The sequence below is a fragment of the Blennius ocellaris genome, assembly GCF_963422515.1.
Source record: "Blennius ocellaris genome assembly, chromosome: 6".
Lineage (NCBI taxonomy): Eukaryota > Metazoa > Chordata > Actinopteri > Blenniiformes > Blenniidae > Blennius > Blennius ocellaris.
Genome location: NC_137655.1, coordinates 20,057,088 through 20,081,134, shown reverse-complemented (window position 1 = coordinate 20,081,134; position 24,047 = coordinate 20,057,088). Strand labels below are relative to the sequence as shown.

At 41.3% G+C, this 24,047-nt stretch overlaps 1 protein-coding gene across 1 annotated transcript in view; it reads right to left on the bottom strand.

The window, feature by feature from the left end:
- Positions 1 to 16,766, bottom strand: part of sytl5 (synaptotagmin-like 5) — a gene marked incomplete at both ends in the record, with an annotated part of 28,301 nt that extends 11,535 nt beyond the window's left edge. The window contains 9 exons of the mRNA XM_080498686.1: positions 4,619 to 4,714; positions 5,611 to 5,711; positions 9,607 to 9,736; positions 9,831 to 9,939; positions 10,420 to 10,563; positions 12,010 to 12,118; positions 12,870 to 12,982; positions 16,327 to 16,551; positions 16,648 to 16,766. Of these exons, the coding sequence (XP_080354812.1) occupies positions 4,619 to 4,714; positions 5,611 to 5,711; positions 9,607 to 9,736; positions 9,831 to 9,939; positions 10,420 to 10,563; positions 12,010 to 12,118; positions 12,870 to 12,982; positions 16,327 to 16,551; positions 16,648 to 16,766 (1,146 nt within the window). The remainder of the gene's footprint in view (positions 1 to 4,618; positions 4,715 to 5,610; positions 5,712 to 9,606; positions 9,737 to 9,830; positions 9,940 to 10,419; positions 10,564 to 12,009; positions 12,119 to 12,869; positions 12,983 to 16,326; positions 16,552 to 16,647) is intronic.
- Positions 16,767 to 24,047: the final 7,281 nt, after the last annotated feature.

Genomic DNA, 24,047 nt, shown 5'->3' with positions numbered 1-24,047 from the left:
AATCAATCCAGCAAATTTCATGCAGGTCAGAACAATTCAAACTGTTAAGAAGGGAAAATAAGGAAAGACAAGACAAAATAGAACAACAACAAAGGGAAACAGAGATCATTTAAATGAAAAAACAAAAACCTTAAGCAAGCAATCTAATTAAAATTAAACAACGAAGTCATCAAATTGATGTGAAAAACCAGAGAAAATAAATTAAAACACACCAGCCCCACCAAGGAAAGGTAAAGCTGATAATTATAGCCAGATGAAAGTGAAATCAGGACAGTAATATAGAGAGAGAAGTTCAGAAAGACAATATTTCATCACCGACAACCACACTCATATTCACACTTATGGACAATTAAGAGTCAGACATTAACCTGAAAAACATGTTGTTCGGTAAAAAAAAAAAAAAAAAAGAATTATAATAATAATTCAAAGTTGAACTGAATGGATGTGGCTTTTTTTTTGGAGAATAACTTAATTAATAACATTCTCTATCACGTGTCTCATTGCCATTCATATTCACACTTTGTCCTAATCCTCCTTCATTCGTGGTTTATGAAGCTCCAGGACCACCAGCTGCTCTCGTCGCACTTCACTGAGCTTCCATCCACGTTTATGCTGTCGAAACGGTTGCAAGGTCAAACGTGGAGCTGCAGCCGGGGGAGCGTTTTGATTCCAAGCCACTTTAAAGAAGACGAGCTCAACTCGTAAAAGCTTCTTTCACTGAGTCACTGGGGGAGGAGCAGTCTATCGGCCAGTCATTGAAATATTTTTAGAGTAAAATAAATGCTATTATTTGTAATAAAAAAACAAACATTTGTAAGGTGTATAAACTAAACAAAATGACATATTGAGTCTTAAGGAAGCAAGAAAAGTCATGTGTGATAACTTGCCCAGTACAGGATTTAACACGGGGCTCAAAATGAACCTGCTGACTTGCTGTGAGAAGTGAGAAAGGTCTCGTCTCCTTTCCGCAATATCAAGTGTAGAAGTTCCTCGTAAAGTGATCAGATGTGTGCCGGAGCACGTTGTGTGCAGACTGGTGACCCACCCTGGGCGTTTACACCAGATGTGTGTGTAGACGATGGGTCAGTGAAGCAGCTTCTCTGTTCCAACTTATAATAGGACCTGTACACTGTCAACTAATATCAGTATTTAGTTCATATTTTCACTGTTTCGGTATGTTAATTTATCACGTGATTTCTTGACTGTTAGCTGAAGAATTGTAGTGGATAACATGAATATCTGCTTTGCTCAAGTGGAAAGTACATGTTTATTTACTATTGTACTTCATAGTATTATTACATTGCAGTGTAATTGTGCAGCGTTTCACTTCATTAGATGGGTTAATTGGTTCCTACCTGCCACTGTTCAGTGAGGAGAGGTTAAATGCTGTGCAAACAAGCTGCACTCCGAACAAATATTATTAAATGTTGTAGCCAGTTTATTACCCACAGCCCAGAACAACTGACACCTACAGTCCAAAAAGAGGGTTACATTCTAATGAAGTGACTGTTAAGCTGTTTAAGGGCTTCTTCTCAATAGCTCATTGCAACCTGCGCCACAGATTTGGTTATTTTCAGAGACAAGACTTAGTTGGATTTGCCACAAGGAGGTATTTCATTCAGTAACATGCAAGATATACCCGAATGTGATTAAATGACGTATGAAATCCAGCAGCACATCCACTGCATATTAATGAAATAGGAGAGAACTGAACAAGGCCTCGGCGAAATCCTTGAAAAAGCTCCAACAGATAATGAAAACAGCACGGCTAAATAAAAGCCATTAGCGCCACACTATTTGTGCTGCCATTATCCACACGCCCCCCATCCACGCCGTAAATCACACAACAATGAGCAGACTGCATTAAAGAGTAGTTAACTGAAAGGCTGAAGCATCTGCATAATGCCCCTCATCGTCATGACGGCTGTCCTAACAGACACCGTTCAGACGCTTCTCGTCTGTTTGCTTCTTCTCAAATGACACTCTCATTTACAGACAGTCAGCAGGAAACACGATCCGAGTCGTGACGTCGGGCTGGAGTAAGCACTGGGGCAATTTGAATAACTGGATTATCCAGAGAGCTGCTTTCCAGTTGGCTGGAAGGGAAATTTCAGGAAAATGTTCAACAAGTCGTGAGTAAACACGGGAATCCAGGTCAAAAGGAAAATAGGGTTTTCGTTTGTTGCTTAGAATTAGTGGCTTATGCTGTTACGGATTTCTTTTTTTTTTTTGTGAAAGAAGTGGAGTAAATGATTGTGCTACTTTTGTTTCTCAGTTAGTCCTGTTCCAATTTTACGCCCATAAAAGTATTAGTGTACTGTTTTATTATTGAAATGTGGCTGTGAATCAGTCTAATTCACTCATTAAGTTGAGGTAAAGTCACATTGGATAGTTGGAGGAAGATGCTCTAAAATCAAAATGTCACTTACTCATGAAAAAAAAAAAAAAGATTTATGAGAAAGACTTCCAACAAAACAGCCGAGACTAACAAGAGATACTAAAGCATCATGGCTGTGGATACGCACTATTGTTAATGCTACTGCCGCACATCCTGCTGTGAGGAAAAGCGATTCTGGAAATGCTCCTCCAGCAAACAGAAGTTCTTCAAAACAATAACAGAGCTGCTCTTCAGTGGCGACAGCAGCTTAAAATAATATTAATGTTAATGGAGAAACAGCAGCAGGAACAGCAGCTCTGCTTCCCTCCAACTGTTTTAATCACTAAAACAACAACTATTGTGACTATGCTATCAATTTCATAATGATCACAACATTACATCCAAATCGAGCTCCATTACAGTAACATACAAGTTTATCTCATGTCGTTGACAACATTGATGGCAATATTACATTTGGGGCATGAAGATAGATTCGGTTATCTTAGCCTGCAGCTCGATGCAACAGATTTGATTTCATTATCAATCAGGATGCTTGTAAATTATATTTAAATTTCAACAAAAACAACAACAAAACTGTTGCCTTAATGAAATGATTGCAGGTCGTTGCTGTTTAGAACCATTTGCAATCTTTAAAGCCCGTCTATCTGTACCCAGCGTTTCTGACTCTGTATTGCCTTTATTCTTAGATTAAATAATGTATGATGCCAAAGGAAGCCTACGTTTTTCTTTGTTCCAGGACTTTAAATAGGTGTGGCATATTTTCTTCACCCTAACATTGAGGTATGAAATGTTGATAATCAATCCAAAAATACTCACTTGATACAAGAATACTGTTTGCTCAGAAGTTGGGTTTTCCTCATATCATGTCTTGTCAGTAACAGAGGAACTCTGAAGAGACATATTGCTGATAGAAAACGCAGCATGCGGGCTTCTTGTTGTCAAGGATTTATGAATGGATTTCTTTGACTGTGGCCATCTGTTCAAAAATAAACATCGGAGAATCCAAGCGAGCACAGAAACATGTGGAAAGCTGGATTGTTGGCAGGAAAACAATCGGCAAATAAAAAGATGACATTTTTTTAAAGACTTTGAGGTAAATCTGGTCCATATTTACTGAGTGCGACATTAGCAGACACGCCGTAGAACCTGACACTCCGGCGGTGTTTAGTTTGATCGAAAGCCAATAAGAGAGAAGAACAACACTGAATTCATTTATGGATTTAATTTAGCATCTAAATGTGCCTCATTCATCTACGTATAATCCTTATTTCATCCGCTTATCGCAACTCATCCTTCATTTATACTGAATTATTATAAAGTATATACTAATAACTAACCTGATTCACAGCTTCCTAATCCATTCACCCTCATGTTACATGAAAACACACTAAACTGCACTTCAGAGGACGAAGAGAGCAAAAGATGTTTTCGAGCAACAAAGGTTTGAATCAGTCTTTTCTGATTTTGAACAGTCTGAGTGATGTCTGACCGAGGCCGTGTGTGCAGATAGGAGGTAATTGTGTGGAGAGTTTACAGCACGGAAAGGTCATTTACATGGTAAAGTCAAACTACAAGAAGCCTTTTTCTGGCACTCTGTCCTCCTTCATGATGGAAAACAACCTTCAGCACACGTTTCGCATCACGCTTGGAACCTTACTCGACCTCCATCAAGCCCCAGAACGTGTCTGAGATGGAGAAAAAAAAAAAAAAATCTTCCATTGTGAGCTGAATGTGTGTGTGTGAAAGGGCAGCGCTGGATAATATCAGGAGGTTTGTGCCTGGCCTTAAGTTCATACAAATAAATAATGTATGAAAGCAATATCTCCAAATCTGCTCGAAAAAAAGCTCAACAGCTTAAATCTCACCATTTAAATCAATATTGCAGACTTCTTTCTTTGCAAAGGACCCGTGACATTCACTTCATTAACTCACACAAAGCAACATTATTCTTACACAAAAACAACACAGGCTCTTCATCTCACCTTATTATAATTGAGTCAAGTTAGTTTATGCAAATGCAGCGCGGTTTCGGCGCGTTCGTGACCCGATGCCTCGCAACATGTTTACTCAGTCAACATGAAGAAACACACGCGTGACTCGTGTGTCAGGACATGACATTACGTGTGTGTGTGTGTGTGTGTGTGCAGAGCATGAGCAGGAAACATGCTGTCCTACATACGAGCACATGGACATGTGTGTGAGTTTCAGTGTAGATGTTACCGTTGACACGGCGCTGCTGAGGCGCCGGCTGGCGGACTGGCTGTGGGCCGACATCAGGGCATCGATGTCTTCATCGGCGGCGTCGTCGGAAAATTCCTGCAGATCGCAAATGGATGTCACTCATTTTTTCCCCCCCATAGTGCGTTTCATTGTTAATCATATTCACACATTTAACAATGGAGGCAGCTGCCATGCCAGGTGCTCACTGCATTACAATGGTAGCAGTTTGGGGTTCAGTGTCTTGCTCGACGACACTTGGACATGTGGACAGATAGGGAATGGAACCTGCAATATCCCGGTTGAGAGACGACAGGCTTTACCAAGCGAGAATCGCATTTGATTTTAAAAACATGTGCTGGAGCTTCGGCTGTGAGGAGGGGATGTAGTTCTGTTTTAGAAATTCAATCTCACAAAACCCAACAAACTTTACTGACACGGCACATTTTCCCGAGGCACTTCTCAATTCTAATACCATTCATGTATTCACTCACACACCCGTGGTGTCGGCTGCCATGCAAGGTGCGTCACCTCCATTTGGGCAGGCGGACCGGGGAAACGTGGGGATCAAACTACCAACCTCGGCATTGGAAGACAATCTGCTGCAGCGGCTGAACAAGCGTGCGGGGCTGATATAGGAATATGAATGAGGAAGTAAACAATCGCGTGCGCACTCGGTAAACACGCGGACAAAGCAGCTGTACACTGGCCACCGCATCCTCCACCTGTGTTCGGGCCTACATGCGTTCAGATGCTCGTCGTGCTCTTTGAAGTGAGCTCTGAAGTGAAATTAACATTCAGGCCCACATCTGACGCGTCACGTCGACTTCATCAGCCCACAGATGCCGGGCTTGATGTGGTCGTACCCTGCGGTGTCGTGAGGATTCAAAAGAGGCGTGAAGCAAAAAACACACTCAAAGAGTTTCCAGTGCAATCACGGTGAGTTAGTTGCAGGATTCAAGCCTGCGCTCGGGGGGGGGGGGGTTGATGCTTACCGTTTCATTGAGTCCCGGAACCGAGCGGCTTCTGAGGCTGAGGGCGTCGTCACTGGGCTCAGACCCGGGGGCAGACAGGTCCATCTCTGAGCGACTGTGATCTGTTTGCAGGGAGTGAAGGGAGGGAGGGAGGCGAGTTGCAGAGGAAGAGAGAGGAATGCATTTTTGAGGTAAAACATTGAAAAACCAAAGCAGACGAGCTGGAAAACGGAGCACGGTAAGAAGACAAGGGTTATCAAATCACAACTTTCTCAGCGTTTTCTCTTCTACTTTTTGATGTGGCCTACTTAAAGCGATGAGGGATTTTGCAGCAGGATTGTTGACTGCTTCTGTCCAGGGTTGGTTAACTTGGCACATATTTCACACTGGATGTATTTCTTAGTGGGATTTGAACCTGGACCTTCCAGGTACAAGTTACCTGACTGCTTAACAAACAGTCAACATGCAATTCAAGGAAAAAAACCAAACAAACTTGCTGGGAAGCGTTTCTCATTTCTTGGGGCCCAATTTTACTGAGATCCTGCAAATTGCACGCTCACACAAACAGATTGTGCTTTCACTTTGTGTGCATTTCGCAAATGACGCACGCAACATATATATTTATCTGTTGGTACAACTCCCACCTTTTCGCACGATCTGGAAGAAGCGCCTGTTTTGAAATATTCATAAGGGACAAAGTGAACATGTGCGTTCTTTTCAGCATCTGTCCGATCCTCAGTGCTCCCTGGTGGTTAATCACCTTCAAGTGTGAGCGTGGAGATCAGGCTTTTAATGGCTCATATGTTATCCATGCAGGTTAGAATATTAGAAGTTGTAAGATATTGGACATTACAGATATAACCCCTACCCCCCCAGGCGAGAGAAGAAAACAGGTGTGCTCAGTAATAAACAGAAGAACTGGTGCCGTTGTTCCTGCTCCTCACACAATTAACTTCAATGACAAGTGACTGCCATGTGTAGGAGAGCAGAATCACTGTTCTTCTTCATCCTGATGGACTCCGGATGTGAACTATGCCCCTGCACCAGTGTATGAATCCATCATGACTGACACATTTTGACGTGCGGAAGCTATCTTTAATATAAGACCAGATGCAAAGAGCTGAAAGCGTCTGTTCAAATCGTCTTTCATTGCATCGCCTCTTACGTAAGCGCCTCTTTTTAGCGATATTCTGCGCTCCTGTCTGTCAATTGGGATTGCTCATCCATGTCACATTCACAAACCACGACATTACATAATGAAGGATGGCAACTAATTCAAATTAATGATTAAATAAGGTGAAACTGTGAGACCAAAAACAAGACAGAACATTGCATATGAGAGTCGGGAAAATTCTCTTTTCATTCTCTAAACACACTTTCCGTTGAATGTATTTGTCATCGATTCATGTTCATATGTTTGATGCCTTCTGTGTGTGTGCGTCTCCAAATGTACCACAGTGTGAAACAACCAGATGCAGAGGAAGGAAACCTGACATCCCACCTTAAATCTGCAAAGGAAAATCAATTGACCAAAGACTCAAATGAAGGGATTACTTGAAGTTAAAGCAAAGAAGCGTTTCCAGAGAGATTCTCCACCTGTGATTTTTTTTTGCCCCTTGATTTCACATTTCCCAGTTTTATGAATTATACAGTGGTGATTTGGTGCCCGATGAAGGAGTTCCAGTATCTCAGGGTCTCATTCATGAGCGATGGGAGGAATCGATGGCGAGATCAACTGCAGATTCAGACAGGAGGCTGCAGTCACTGTACTGGACGGCGGTGGAGAGGGAGCTGAGCTGTCGAGCAAAGCTCTCTGTTTACTGAGCCGTCCACATCCCCTCACCTGCAGTCGTGAACTTCAAGTAATGACTGCAAGAATGAGATCCGAGATCGAAGCAGCCGGAATGAATTGTCTTTACAGGATGAGGAGCTCAGAGACACAAAAGTCCAGCCTCCAGAGCGAGACCAGCCAGTTGAGGTGGTTTGTAACTTTGTTCGGAACTTTCAGAATGAGTATGCAACACGCTTTTTTCTTATTGCGCTTTCAAACTGTAGACTTTTCTTCCAAACCAACAGTGTGAAGCTACCTGTTTCCATGGCAAGTGGATGTGATGACAGGAAGAACAACACAGTGGCACAGTTACAGACCCAGAAAGATTCATTAGTCATCAAACTAAATATGTAAGAGGCAATGAAACTGTGACGCCTTGACACAGGCGTCACATCAAGTTTCCTTCAGCCACATCTTTTAGCCAAAGTCAAGTGCTTTCTTAATCATACCAACCATGAAAAAAGCTGTCCATGCTTTTATTGGTTCAAGACTGGACGACTGCAGTGCAATTTATATTGGCGTCCCCGAGTCTTCTATCAGCCGCCTGCAAGTCGTGCAAAAGGCAGCAGCAGCAGCGTCTTTTAACAAACACTCCCAGACGTGGGGGTGTCTACCTGAGCGGCTTAACTTGACAGCACCAAAGTAGAGGTCTGATCCAATCAGCGGCTGCTTGAAGTGCTGAGGTCCAAATACAAACATTGGGGTGACCAATTCCCCCCATGAGATGGGCACCTGGATCTTTTTAAATCAAAACTGAAAACCTGTTAGTAATGGATTTTAGTGCCAAATGGCATGGTGAAATTTATTTTAGATTAATATTTTCATGCTGTTTATTCTATTATCTATTTTTTATTATTATTATTTTACTGCCGTCTCCATTTAAATTCACTGTGTTACTGTTCAGCTTTAAAGCAACAGCCAAAAGGTCACCCTTTTGGCTGATGAAAGGGTTTTATAAATAAATTTAGATTTGATTTGATTATTTGACTGTGTATGAAATGCTCCATAGTAACCCACAATGCATCGCTCAATGAATTATTCAGCAGTTTGTGGTATATCTACAATACATCTTGGTCTGCAGTCAACCTCAAGTGCTTCCACACTGCATTTAGGCTGCACCAGATATCAACTGCTGCCACTGCAAGACCTCGTCTTCCGGCGGCGCTGCTTTAACGTCCAGAACAACTCAGACTAAAAACTGAACTGGTCGGACTATGAGCGTCAGGACCGCAGACCGATACTGACTGAATTTGTACATGCGGATAAATGGCACTTCTTTCAGTTTGTTTGATGATTTAAAATGCATATTTGTTCACAGTGTTTGATTCTTTTTTTTAATAATTCCTCTTGAAGCATAAATGGAATTTCGTTTCCAAAAATCTAGATCTACAATATGTTGCTGTAAATGAACTCATACAGCGCTGCATTTGGAAAGAGTTGTTGTCTGATTGCATACGAGTGTAAGATGAGTATTAAGGCCACTCATGAGAAAAAAAAATTATATGAGGGAGGGTTTTTTTTGTTCCTCTTGTAATTTTGAACAAAAAAGTCAAAATCCAATGTAGACCATTTTTTATTTCTTTTTCAATCTACCTCCTATAATTTTCTATTCTCATCAGTGGCCCTGGTACTCTTCTGTAGGTTGGACATCAGGCGTTTGTGAGTGGAGGTTTTCACTCAGCAGCTCAACAGCTGATGATACCAATCAAAAGCGACTTCGGGATCACTTCTCAGAAGTGATTACCAGCAGAGATAAACCATCTGAAAACGAGAAGGATATCGCGCAGGAGAATATGCTTCAAGAACGGAGAGAGGTCGACACATGAAAGAAGCAACCGAGAGTGATGAGGTGGTGTAAGTTGATAGCGTGGTTTGTGAAGACGTGGCATCCGCCCCTAGCAGAAGGAGCAGTTTTCTCCTTTGTGAGATACTTAACAGGCTGAGTTGGAGAGCTGGTGAGGGTTTTGTTTTTTTTCCAGCCCACAGAGGTGACGTGAGACTGCTGAACATCACGTCTGATGTGATCTGCCGCCTCTAACACATCCTGAAACTGTGACTCAGACACCAAAATGTTTGTGTGCGAACTGCCAAACTGTGAAACGACACTAGCAGTCATGCCACTTCGCTGTGGGAGGGAAACAAACGAAACAGGAGCAAACGGGAGGAAGAAGATTCAAATGACATACCCGATGACACCGAGGCCCTGGACACGGAGATCGTTGGGGTGCCGGCGTCCGTCCTGAGATGGCCGCCATCTTTCCTCTCGGACGCGCCGTCACTGGAGTGGAGGCTGGCGACGCTCTCTGCTCCGTCAGGCTGCGTTCAGAATCGGTCGCGTGTCAGTTTGAGGATAGGTGCTGTTTTGTTTTTTTGTTTTTTGCTACTTTGTTTGTGTGTCTGCGTCGCTGACCCTGACCCTCCTGCTGCTGGTGGGGGTGGACAGTTTGTCTGGAGTTTGAGTCCGCAGGTTGTTGGGCACCGTGGGCAACCCCGAGGACTCCAGAGCCACCGCGCCGCCTCTGAAAGCCGACAGACACCCAGTAAACACCGTCAGTCTTCCTCGTGGTTGACACACAACAACTGGAAAAACCGGTCGAAAAAACACTGCGGCTGCATCAACAACATTCACAAATTACATTTACTTCAAGGACTCATACTGCCGACCGAAAGTCCATTCAGCGACTTTTTAATAAATAAATTCAACGGAAGGTGCAAAACTCACATCGAACACTGCTTATGAAGTCGTTTATACAGTTTTGCGACTCATACGCAAACTATATCCTGGATGTATTCAATAATATTTATGAGAAAAGCCTTCGTACTAAGTATTTGTGTGTACCTGCTGTTTGTATGCAGTGACCCGTGTGTAGGTTCCTATAGCTCCTAACAACAGCTATAATTTGATCACAAAAAATAGGCATTTTGACACCAATGATGACAAAAACGACTACAAGAGTCAGAAGTTTGGTCTGTTAATTGGGAAACTGCGCGAGAGGCACCTGTTGGAACGTGAACTCTGAGTCGAGCGAACGCTTCGGAGACTTCGAGCATCTCCATCAGAGGCAGACTTCATGCTGACGCTGTCGACTCCATTCTCTGGCTTCAGGTTTGGCCGGCTGGCCTTTTTATCCATCTTCATCCTTCTGTATACACACACACACACACACACACACACACACACACACACACACACACACACACACACACACACACACACACACACACACACACACACACACACACACACACACACACACACACACACACACACACACACACACACACACACACACACACACACACACACACACACACACACACACACACACACACACAAACTGTCTACCATTCACTGTGCTTAAAACAAACATCTTCAGTCAGGACCTTCACTGTGGAGCTGCTTGACTGTGTCTCACTGTTCTGTCAGGAGTATCTCACGGAAATTACAGACAAAAAAGTGCTAAATTATCTGTATTCATTATGTCGGTTATTTTCTGCTATGTGGATTCGTTATAAGCAGGATGTAAGAAAGTGATTTGTGTACATTAGGAAGCCAGACTATTCTTGGTTTGTTGATCAGAAATGCTTCAATATCAATGCCCAAGAAGGGTCGTCAAAAAAAAAAGGCGAAAACCACCAATAAATGAGCAACAACTGTGTTGGTCTTGTAACTTTACCATTCATGTTGTGGCCATTGCTTTTTCTGTTGTGGGTGAATTCATAGAGTGGACCATAGTTCTGTTGCAAAGGAGCAGGTTGGACGTCACATTCCCCCGTCCATATGTCCCTGAGCAAGGCACTGAACCCCAAAGTGCTCCAAATAAATGGATTAAACATTTTGCATGGCGGCCATCAGCGTGTGTGTGTGAGAATCATGAATCTAAAACACTTTGAGGACGACTGAAGTTTTGAAAAACCACTATTTAAGTTAAATCCATTTCTAGTCCTGATCTGGTTATGAATTGTATAATTGTAACTTGGCTTTTGTATTCATGTTGTTGCTTTTGTATTAGTCTTGTGACTTTCATATATGTGTTTTTATTAATTTATTTTTTTTATTTTTTTATTGTATTTGTGACTCTTCGTTCTTCCAATGTGGCATTTGTATTTGGAGGGGCTTTTCTATTCACGTTGTAGCTTTTGAATTCATTTTGTGGCTTTCACAAATGAGTTTGAATGAATAGTCACAGCTGGACTATAAACGTGTGATGACTTCCAGTGCTCAGCAGGTAGTGAGGCCATGAAATAATAACCGCTTCCTGTGAAGTCGGAGCTGAAGCAGCCGGGTAAAAGTCTTTGAGCCCTCCTGATATCTTTTGTTCGGCAGAGCTGACGTGTTTTTGTCTGTGATGCCTTCAACAGCCATTAGACTGCAGCTGAGATGAGGTGTGATGTTACAGGCACAGTCCAATTACTGCGATACCAAATGTCTTTAGGCTCTGTGAAAACAGCGAAACAGCCTCCACTTGATCTCATACAGAACCCATTACGATGATTTTCCCCTCTCACTTCCCTGCATATTTCATCACCAAACGGGCTCCGCAGGTAAACAGCTGTTCGCTGGCGTCGTCTATTATCTCCGTCCTCACCCTTTTCTCCGGGCGCCGTCGAGGACGCTGTGCAGTGCGCTCCTGGTGGATCTTGGTGTGTCGGATCTCTCTGGCTCGGGCAAAGTCGGCTGGTCCTCTGGCGGCTTTTCTGCGGCTTATGATCAAAAGCGCAAGAAATGTATGAGTGCAATTCAAAAGGTAAATGCTCGTCGACCGATTTTATGGTCGAACCTGACAACACGGTTACCCGAGTCCCCTCGGTGTGATTTAGCTGAATGAACTGGCACGACTGTGGCATCATGTGGATTTCAATATTTAAATGGCTCTCGGCAATAATTAAAGTTGAATCACAACTTGGCCATCTTCAGATACCCTGCAGAAACTTTATCGAATCAAATTGAGAAGACGATCGCACATTTAAGAATGGTTGTTGTTGTTGTTGTTAAGAAACTTTTTTTTCCTGATTTAAAAAAAAAAAAAGCATCGGTCAACCAAACATTGCTCTGTTACACAACTGGAGAGATTCTGACTGTACATATTTCCTCTTCCAGCACTTCAGTTTGTTCTGGATGAGCCGATTCATGAAATCGGTGTTCATCCTACGTCTTGCGTCTTGGTTTTATGCTTTCAAACCAAACCTTTATTATGGAAAACAAACTGTGGCTGACATGTCCAAGACGTTCCCAGCCTATTGCCCATTGCTGCAATTATCTCCAACTCCTCACGATCCTCACTTGGATGAAGTGAGTATAAAAGATGGATGTATAGACGGACGGATTAATGAGAAAAACCATTCAGCCCGTTTCCTGCACGGCCCCCTGACATGCTATTATCACAGTGTTTGCTGTGGTTAGTGTTGGAGCCCCTGCAGCGGGAAACACATTAGTGGCCTGACTCACGTAACGGGCTGCTGAGGATTGTTTGTTTGATCACGTCGCCGCTCGGCACTTTCTGCTCGAAGCGCTTGGACCGCTCCTCCAGGAACCACTCTCCAGTCACCACCTTCAGCTCCCTGCGGCAGAAACAACGTTCAAGGTCCTTTATTGTCCACACAGAAAAAGCACAATTTGTACTCCGGACCAGCTGGATACTCCTAAAAGACAATATAATCTTGAGAGGACAAACCAGGCCACATCATGGGACCATGATGTACTTCTGTACCTGCTGGTGTGAATTGCATTGCACTCCATTGAGAAGTTCCAGTCAGTGATTTTTAACTACTTCATGATGTTGATATTCCCTCTATATGAGGTAGAGGTGTTATAGTGCCGGTCTTCAGCTTAAACATAAAACCAATGTGCGACAGAGGAGAGATTAAAATCGAATGTCCTCCTTTAATCTGTGAGGTTAAAAAGACTGGAGTCTGAGCAGCCGTAGTAAAACAATCACAGAGGCAGTTTATTATCACCGAAAGAATATAACTAAGATTAAAGGACTAATGTCTTCGCAGGATTTAGAGAAGCTAATCCACGCATTTGTCTCGACTACTGTAAAGCCGCCTTAATGGGTTTCCTAAAAATACATCAGACAGCTACAGTTGATTTAAAACATGAGCATATTGCGTCTTTCTACCGAGTCGTGAATGAGTGAGTTATCCCGTGAATAAAAGTCACTGCTATAATCACTTATATTTCCATCTGCTTCTGTTTCAGTTGGTTGTTTTTTTCTGCAGGTGAACTTTTGCGGTGGGTCACACACGTGGGCGGCAAAAGTTTCACTGCTTACAGACATCACAATATGGCCTCAGTAGAATTATTAAAACTCAGTCACAAACTTTCTTTACTTATATGATTGATTTCTTTTTGGCATTAAAATGAGGGAGGGCATTTTTGCTTGCAGGCAAAAATGGAAGAAAAGTTTCAAATCTGCGCAGACAAACTCACTTGAAAAAAAAAATCAATACATGTAAGCCGGTCATATGTGAACTTTTGAAGCTGCTGGAATGAATAAAAATGTTATAAAAACGTTGCTCAACACTGAAATGACTCAACGACTTGCATCCACGGATGCATGACCTCAGTGAAGACCATTCTCTCTCTCTAACCGTAAGACCGATGATTAAAATTCACAATTCCAGTTCTAATTATCCAGATCCAGTGGAAAAGTAAAAAGTCCTTCATCCATAATCAGTTTTGATTGAAGCTATTGAAGTGCTGCTTGTTCATTTGTGGGTGTTTTCAGTTTGGAGGCTGCAGTTCACTGCGGCAGTTTCTGATTCAAAAGCCTCATCACGGACAACATGAAGAGTCTCAGTTGACATTCAGTTGTTGTTTTGTGTTTCTGTGGTGATTTTGTACTTCAGCAGTCAATGCGCGTTTGTCCGGTTGTGCTATGTTGCCGTTTGGTTCTCTGTTGTTTTAGTGCTTCTTGAATTTTGCATCTTTAGAATGCATCTACTTTGTAGTTGTTTTGTGTCTTTATGGTGATTTTAAAACCTATTTGTGCCTATTTGTGGTAAATATATGCTTCTTTGTGAACAATCACATGTCACATTGAAATTCATTGTGACGTATTGTGTCACCATTCTCTGCTGTTTGACTCAAGATTGTGTGTTTTCATGGTTCGCTGATTTTGGTTTTGTGTCATAATTGGTTATTTATATCTTGCTTTTGCTTGTGCTTCTCCACGCACTCTGACTCTGTGGTGATTTAATGTCATGTTGTAGTTGTTATGCGTCTCTTTGCTGTCGTTTCGTATTACTTTGTGGTCAGTTTGAGTCTAAAAAGATTGTCTTTGTAGTCATTTTGTTGTGACATTATATCCATTTATATTCGGTGATTCAGTTTTATATAGGTAATCTCATCTTCATCATTTCTTTTTTCCATTTCTTTTTTTTTTTTTGCTGTTTTGTGATTCTATGAGTTAACTTCTTCTTCTCTGGATTTCTCTCTGTTGGGATTGGGTTTTTGTGTGTGGTCATTTTTGTGTTGCTATATAATCAAGCTTGGCTGTGGTTGTTTTACCTTCTTGGTTATATTTTATTACTCTGCTGTAACTAATTTCTCAATTTCAGATGAGTTTGCACACTAATTTGTCTGAATGTTAAGGCAATGAAATGTATCATTCTGATGTTTTTGTGTGCCTTTAATCATAATTTCCTATCAAATGTGGTTATTTTGTGTTTTGAGGTGACATTATGTGTGTTCGTCATCATTTTGTTTAATATGCCTGCTAATCAATCTAAAATTACATTTGACATGAATTGGATTTTAACATTATTCTATAAACACATTGAACAGGAGTCATCTTCACAGCTCGGGGTATAAATGTCATCACAAAGTAGCTACAGCCTGAGGATGACAGCTCACGCTCGCTGGTTGTCATCATAACTTATCACAGATGCACAGTGGTCAGAAATAGCATCGGTCAGAGATGCATCATTGTAAACAGCTCAGAGGGAGCTGATAAATCACACCACAGTCTGAGACAACCACAGGACCTGAAAGCAGAAAGTGCGCTGACGTGAATACTTCCGCGGAGCCAAGCGGTCTCACGATTCACAGGAAAAACTGGCAACTGCAGCAAAAAGGCGCGGCGACATTTCAACATAAGAGCAACTCTCATTAGCCCGAAACTTATTCTAGTTTTTGAAAAAAGCTGAGAGTTTGAGAACTGCCAGTGTCAGCAACGAAAACCCTAAAAAGTTGAGATATTATTGTAAATTGTGTTTTTGTTATAGTATTTATTTCCCTTTTCCTGCAGTGGCCAGGCTGTGACATCATCAGTGGGGTAACGGAGCACAGCGAGGTTAACAGAAGTCATCACCATCTGAAACTTTGCCAACAAATCCACCCAAGCGCTCTCTCTTCTCTCCATCAGTTCAGAGTCATTAAGTTTTTACAGTCAGCAGCTCAGTGCTTCATTATGACGTGATTGAACCGGGTTGGCGTTAACTGCATCGACTGTTCACGTAGTTGCCAATCAGAGTCTGATCCACTTCGAAGGCCGCAAGACAGACCTGTTGCTTCTCATGCTAAGTCAACAGATTTATAATCACTACCAAGCGGCAGCTGAAATGGGTTTTGAGTGCCTGTCTGTCTGTGTTTGGCTCCCATAGATCGACGGTGCCAAAGATCACAAGGAAGCAAGGAGCTGCTCGAAGGCTGCCAAAATTAGATTTGCAAATGTCAAAGAAAACCATAATAAGATAAGCCCAGAAGAGCCGGGAGACTCAACGTTTTGGCAATTCGGAAATCTGGTAATGAAGATGACTTGACGAACTGATCATATCTTCCCTTGAAGTAGAAACTTCCAGAACATAGACAGACTGCTGTCGATCCGGCTGAAAGCTCCGCCTGGAGTTCAACCCTCCTGCGAGACACCACCCGATCCTCCCCCGCCGGGTTTCACACTCACGAGATCTTGGCGCAGACGTTGCACTTCCACTGGCGTGACGGGGGAGTCGTGACGCGGCACTCGCCGCAGACGCGCAGCCGGCAGTCCTCGCAGAAATCCCCCCGGTCGAAGATCAGGCCCAGGGTCTTGAGGCAGCGGGCGCACTGGCGCTCCCCGCGCTCCGCACGCTCCTGAGTCCGACGGGAGCCTCGCCGTTTGATCTCCAGCAGCTCATTCTTCAGCTTCCTGCATTGGAGGGAGACACGAGGAAGGAGACGAGAGGGTGAATCAGACAAAAAAAAAAAGGTGTGTTTTTGAAAAGTGAGCACAAAAAGCCCTCACCGTATCCTTTTCTCCTCTCGCTTCCTCAGTTTCTCGTCTTTTTGCAGCACCTTCAGGATGGTGTCTCTCTCATGTTCCAGCAGAAAGGAGAGGTTCAGGTCCTCCTCCACCTGCTCCATTGGTTCTCTCAGTCCACAGTCGGCCAAGTAAACAAGATGGATGAAGGGAGTCGACAAAAAACTACATCGTGTCTGCAAAGTGCGTCTCTTTCTCCGATGTCCTGCTCAGTCGTCCTCTTAACCTCGGCATTGTCCTCAGTTGCACTTTGCGAACTTTCCAGTGTCCGTCTGACGCCTCCTCTTCGAATCTCCACCCTCAGGAAAAACCTGAACAAGGTCAGAGACACCAGAGAAAAGTCAATTACCAACATCTGACATTAGTATTCACCGGTCGGGGGTAAAAATCCTGCTGAATCCTTTTCTTTTGCCCAGTTTAAGGCGCATTAATTAAAATAAGACAGAGATTTTCAGTAGTACAAGGGGAAGTAGGAATAATTGCAGGACATTTGACAGCTCTGCAGCGGCTTAACAACCACCCAATTAGACTTCCAGCCTGACATTCAGAGCACAACACCCACATTTCTCAGCTTCCATTAGGAAAGCTCTGCCTCTCCTTGAAATCTGTGACAAGCTTTGCACTAATTAACTGCACACCTGCATATCCGTCCACGCAGCCAGACAAGCCTCATGTAGCAGCTGCTTTTGTAGAGTGACTCAAACCTTTAGCTCCACCAAAGGACCCGGCTGCAGCTGTGACATCAGTCAGTGGGTGAGCGTCCAGATATTCACGACGCCATGAGGAAGAATCCATTAAACCGGTGGTTCTTGGTTGACTTTTCTCTTTTCCAAACAGCACGGACAAGAGTGTCACACTATTTTGTGAACCGTGGTCAGAAAATATGAAGAGACACAGTCATACCCAGTTCTGATGTGCTTTGATGATTCATTTACCTTTAAACTCAAAGCATAAACAATATTTTCTGTTTCTCAAAAACGGTGTAGACAGTAAATACATAATTAATTACGAGTATTAAAAAAAAGAGATGTCATTTAAACTGCTTCAATATAATATTAATTCACGTCTTTGTTAGGGTTAGGGTATCTTATTATGTTTGCTTCAGTTTCCTGTTGTCGAAAATTAAATAAAATCTTCCTCGTTTTACACAGTTTATCCACTTTCTAATGTTGCCACAAACGTGCTTCATTCACTCGGAACAATCTACGGCTTCGCAGTGCCAAAGCACTTTACGTTGTTTACCGTACCGACTGAGCCTCAGCTTGTTGTGTCTTTTCCACTTGTCCTAGTTTGTAAAGCTCCTCCAGCACGACGTTCGTCTGTTTCTCTCCGGTGCTCCACAGTCTCTCCAACACAAAACTGTTCTCAGTAACCAGCTGGGTCTGTAAACTCTACAAATCCCATCTGACCACGTCCTGTCTTTACAAAATATAGCGGCATCCAATCATCTGTTAAACTGCAACATTCTGTAATACAGAAATGGTTTTGGGGTGAGTTATGTTTTCGCTCTGAGAAACTTTAAGTAAATTATGAGAGGAGGCGATTTCAGGCTCATTGAATGACATAAAATCCCAGAATATAAAGCATTCATGACACATAACAAATACAGCCCCACACATAGCTGACAAACACATAAATATGAGGCAAATCAACATATTTGAAGCATAACACATTGATTTTGTCAATATGTTTTTTTAAATGGTTTTATTACCACAGTTGTTATTTTAATGAATTAAAATTCGGCCTATTCTGGTGGGAAGCTTTCATTCATTTTAATGACCATGAAATGTGGTTTGTGTCAATGTTTGGATGGTTACAGAGCAAAACGCCTAATTTGACCAAATTTTTTAAAAAAAATCCTAAATTCTGTATTGAATGTTTTTGGTGATAATGTTTAAAGAGTATTATTTGTACGTTGTTTAAAAAGTATCCAATTTGATGAGATGAGCAAATTAAACATTAAAATTTTCAGTTTAAACAAGTGAAAAAAGAAAATATATGTGTTGATTTTGATATGTACAGGTGCGTCTAAACGCATTTAAAATAACTAAGACGTTAATGGTTTTAAACCAAAAGCATTCCCACTTCTTTTCATTTTAATTGTGACAATTAAGTTAAAAGCATATGGGGAAAAAACAGGTCTTATTAAATTTTTGAGTTCCTTTTTTAATGACTTATTAGACAAAATGATATAGAATGAAACATATAAATAAAAACTATTAAGTTTATGTATAACAGGAATGTAAATATACAAAGTTTCATTGTGTAAGTAAGATTATGGGAAAAATGTGTATTATATTGCAATTTTTTCATTGCAACTTTATACCGCAACAATTATAAAAATAAAAATAAATCAGAATATATATAAAAAAAATTTAAAGGAATAAGAGGAAGGACTTAAAAATCATTCATAGTCTTTTTTTTTTTTAATCATCACCAAAATTTTTATGATTTTAAAATAAACTCTACAAGCTACTTCACCTATGTGTGACAAGTTCCATAAGAAGAGAATCTGTTGACACTAAAAGACATGAAAAAGGATAATAATCATTGTCGTTTGTGTGCAATTCTTGGCTGTATCACCTGAACTCCAGAATTAGAAAGAAAGACCTGAAGAACCAATGAAAAACCATCAAAATGTCACATTTGAGTGACTGTCGCTTCTTCTTGCCACGTCAAAAATAATCATGACTTCTGTCATAAATGAACACATAGATCAACTTATCGAATAACCTGCTGAGAACAATTTGCACCAAAGTTTGCACCCTGACAGGCACAAAGATCTGACGCTAATTTCAACGTGCCGATATGAGCCGCTGAGGACAAAACTCTGCCAGTGCGTGAGAAATTGAAGCAGGGAAATAAAATAAATTGAATGGAGTGGAGTGAATCTGCATCGGCTCGCACCAGCCTCCTTCAGTCTTTATTCATTACAGGCTCTTTCATCCTCGCCCTTTCTTCTCCTGCCTCTTTCCTTCACTTTACATGAATTAGCACTAATGAACCAGGAGACACGCTCGCAGCTTCATCTGCAGCCGAAGGCACATCATGACATCAGTGATTATTGCACTTTAAGACAAACTGCACCTGCATTGTACAGATACTCCTTCACCTTTTAGATGTGAAGCAGTCATTTAACAAAGACAAAGAAAGAATAAAGACGGCGTTTGAGAGATACTATGTATTTTTACATTTATTGTGTTTAAATTGTGTATTACAATTACATACTATCTGTGAAAATAGTATTATCAATTTTCCCCCTCAGATTTATAAAATAAAGAGGAAAAACAAGTGGTGTTTTGGACTAATAATACTATATTCTGATTTTTAAAAAACTACCTTTTGGAACTGGATGTAATAACATTGTGATAAAGACACATTTTATACATATGATTAATTGTACCTGACTTCCACACAAGCAGATATTAAGCATTTCTGCCATATGATTCCAACAACAACAAAGAACGTGCATGCGCAGTCTTAGATTTACTCGCACGTTTCGCTCTCAATGAGCGAGAGTTGCTTACCCTGCTTGACTTGGATTTTGAAATACAATTATGCGATGTGATTTGTGAAGTAGCTTTAATCACTGCGAGCTGGAGATAGATTTGATCTGTCCCAGCGGCGAAGACAATTCAGCAGGAGAGAGGACGCATCGATCAGATGCAATCACACCCCGGTTGTGAGGAACTGCAGCCGGTTGCAGCTGCACAACCGAGAACGCCCGTCAGTCCATCACAGGGCAAACACAAAGACACAACTACACTTGCATTAAAATTACACGAGTGTGAGTTTACAGAATGTACAGGGGAAACATGTAAACTCACTATGAGACGAGAGGGCGAACTCCTCCTTTACTGTGATTACCCACATTATCAGTATACATCTTTAACAAGCAGTGTGAAGACAAGGAGCTTATTGACACATTGGATGTCAACTATAATTTAGTAGATGAACCAAATGTGAGGTGCCGATACTTTGACGTATTTCACATGATCATGACATTCATGCACACATTCACATATAAAGTGTGAGAGCAACCATTAGGATATTTTTCACACTTGACTTCAAACATACAGATCTACCTCATGGGTTGGCGTTTAACGCAGCAGGGCTCAATATGATATCACAATATGTTAGCAATATATTGTGCAGTCTGAACACAAGGCGCTCACACACCGTTGGGAACAAATTGAACCATGAATGGCAAGGCTGGTTAAAGCCTTTTGTCCATTTGTTTTTTGAGTAGAGCCATTGTTTGGTGATTCATGGTCGTCTCTTAAATAAGTAAGAACATAATGTATGTGGGGAGTTTTACTTTAGATTGAGTTTTTTTTACCTTGGTGCACATAATGAAATATAATACACAAAAATGTGAAGCAAGAAGTCAATAATTCAAATAAGAGAAGACTTTGGTGGCCATGAAGTGGTACCACATGCTTTTCCTGATGTACAGGCAACACATGACTCACGCTCCGTCAACAACACGAGGTGAGTCAATCTAATATTTATCCCAGCTTCTTTCATATTTTCGCCGCGCTATGAGCACAACGCAACCCCAGTGTGTGTGTGTGTGTGTGTGTGTGTGTGTGTGTGTGTGGGCGTGGTGTCCTGGCACAGCCCTCCTTAAGTCCACACAGCACACATTCCCGCTGCCGCTCGCTCAGCCCTCAGCAAACAGGAGTGAGGAGGCAGTGAAACTTTGCGTCTCACTGAAGGTAAAGCTCACAGGAAGGTGCAGTGACTCATCGTGCGTCTCGATACAGTGGTGGTGTTCTTTTTTTCTTTTTCTTTTTTTTAATCCATGATTCCACTGTTGATGTCACGTTCAATCATGTAATGGCTTGTTTGTCACATAAAGTCTTCGGCTCACGGGAGACAAACAGACACAAAGCCACACTAGAGCACAAGAGTTCTTCTCTGGTTCATTTCATAACGTCTGTAAGGCTTTGATCGTCTGACGTTTCCCGCAGGTGCTAACATTTATCTGCAATCCACTGATTAGGGACAGCGTGTGAGCTCCAAACTCCACAACAATCAACAATTATTCTATTCTATTCTATTCTATTCTATTCTATTCTATTCTATTCCATTCCATTCCATTCCATTCTATTCTCACCTGCTCCCAGCCGGACTCTGGGGTTGAACACTTAACATTAATCACCTTCAGTGAAAACTGGTATAGGCAATTGTTAGATATGTACAAATTGTTGGGAAAAATGTTTTTTTTTTGTTTTTTTTTTACCATTTGCAAAACAAGAATCTCTGAAAAATGCAAACCGGGTATCAAAGGGCAAATGAGTTTCAGTCAGTGGTCATGAAGAATACAAGAAACAGTTTGAGGGACATGCAGAAACCCTGTAGGAGACAGCAAATCGGCCTTATCGACAGAATCGTCAAGTCGACAAACACACAGTTGCCATGCGAGGCCCACACAGGACCAAAATCAATGTACTAGTAGATCTCCACATAATTGCTCAGTTACTGGGACACATGCTGATTGACTCCCACACTCTGAGAGGAAATACAGACTTCAATTCGCAGAGTTTGCATGTTATCCTTGTGCATGTTTGTGCAGGATTACAACTATTTACCTCATAATTCATACCGAATATATTGGTATTGTGTATTGAGCCATCTATTGCGCAAACCATGACTGTTTTAAAGTAGTCATCATGTTTGACTTGATTTTTGGTTCATAATAAATTGTTATAATAGAAAACCCCTTTGAGACAAAACTGTAAAATTCATTTTGAGTTGGTTTTTAATGTTATTTAATGGATTTCATACTGTGCACATTGGCAGATTCCATTCATACTCATAGCAGAAAAAGCAAAATGGAAATATATATTTGTTTTTCTTGGAGAAGAAGTAGGTTCTCGCTGAAGACATGAACTGGTCTGGTCTTATGATGGAGCCAGGATTGTTTATGGCTCATTTTTTATCTAGAGGGAGTTCAGGTCTGGCAGCTGGTCGCCGATAACCTGCGGAGGTGCTTCCTGTTTGACACAGTCGTAAAACCAACAGATAAAGGCTAATGTTATAAGACATTAAGGAAAGAAAAGAGCACAGCTGAGTTCAGCTCCGGAGCATTATAATAATTAGGTTTACACAGCGGTTGGATTCACTCTTTTTGAAATATTCGGAAATTGAAAAAAAAAATCCCCCTGGGTATGATTGAGGGAGCCTTTGTGACATTTTGAATTTTGTGACTTTCTTAAGACAAAGAAAGTAAAATAAGCACATTTTTGGTGAACTGTTCAGTAACTAACTGGCCAAAAATTGCTAAACTGACCCAAACCACCAATCTTTATGTCCTTTTAAAAAAAACTTTGATTAATGTTGGTGTATCCAATAAACCTCCGAGTGCAACTGTCTTAAATTTACAAAAGTTATTCAAGCAACATTTAACACTTTAATTGCACTGGATATACAGATGTGCAAAGTAATGTCATTCAGAGGAACTTAACTATTTAATATCCCCAGTTCATTAATGTTTATATCATGAAGCATCTTATCTTTCCTATCATACCTTTTTTTATTTAGTTTTTTGGGAAAAACTATTATTCATTCAATGTAATGCATTGCCTTGAATGACAGGAATAGTTTGATTGGATTGTTATTTTTGTGGGTTTAAGAATGGGCTCTATTTTTTGGGTTGGCCGGCTCATCAGAGGGTTGCAGAAGCCAAACTGCAACACTGAAGCAACATTTTCCAATAAGGGCAATAATGGTGATTTTCCACCACCACTTTGTATTTCTTCTTTTCTTGACCATGAAGTGCCACGTGTAAACGTCACATCAGAGACGTGAAGCTCCCACAGACGGAAAAATTCTGACATTTGCATGAAAAAAAAAGAATGTGATGAATATGAATGTGAAATTTGTTCATTTTACCTATTAAGTGTTGATTTCTGTGTCTGTATTTCTATCTAAATAAGAGTTTGGAGTCAAACATGCAATATATATTTGTTTGTCTCTACAATGTCGACATTTTTCTACAAATGACTTCAGGGTTGTTATTTTTTTTCTGAAATTAGCCTTTTTTGGTTTTGTGTTCATAATAAGAAATAAGAAAGAAATGCGTTCTTTCTCAGCCTTCGGCAGCCAGAGGTCCAATGTGAGACATTTGATAAGTGAGAAACCAAGGCCATTGTGCCTTCCCAGTCCTCTGAGTCACATATTGCAGCATATATTCTCCCTGCAGGAAAAGAAACTTTCAATGTAAATAGTCACCAGCAATGCAAAATGACCCATTTTAGTGTCCAGGTTTGAGCTTCACGCAACAGGTGACGAAACACTCGGCAAACAGTCGTCTTGTTAAAAGCAGCCGCTCTGTGGGGCCCTGAAGGATAAGCCTGTGGATATATTATTTTCTCCCCCCT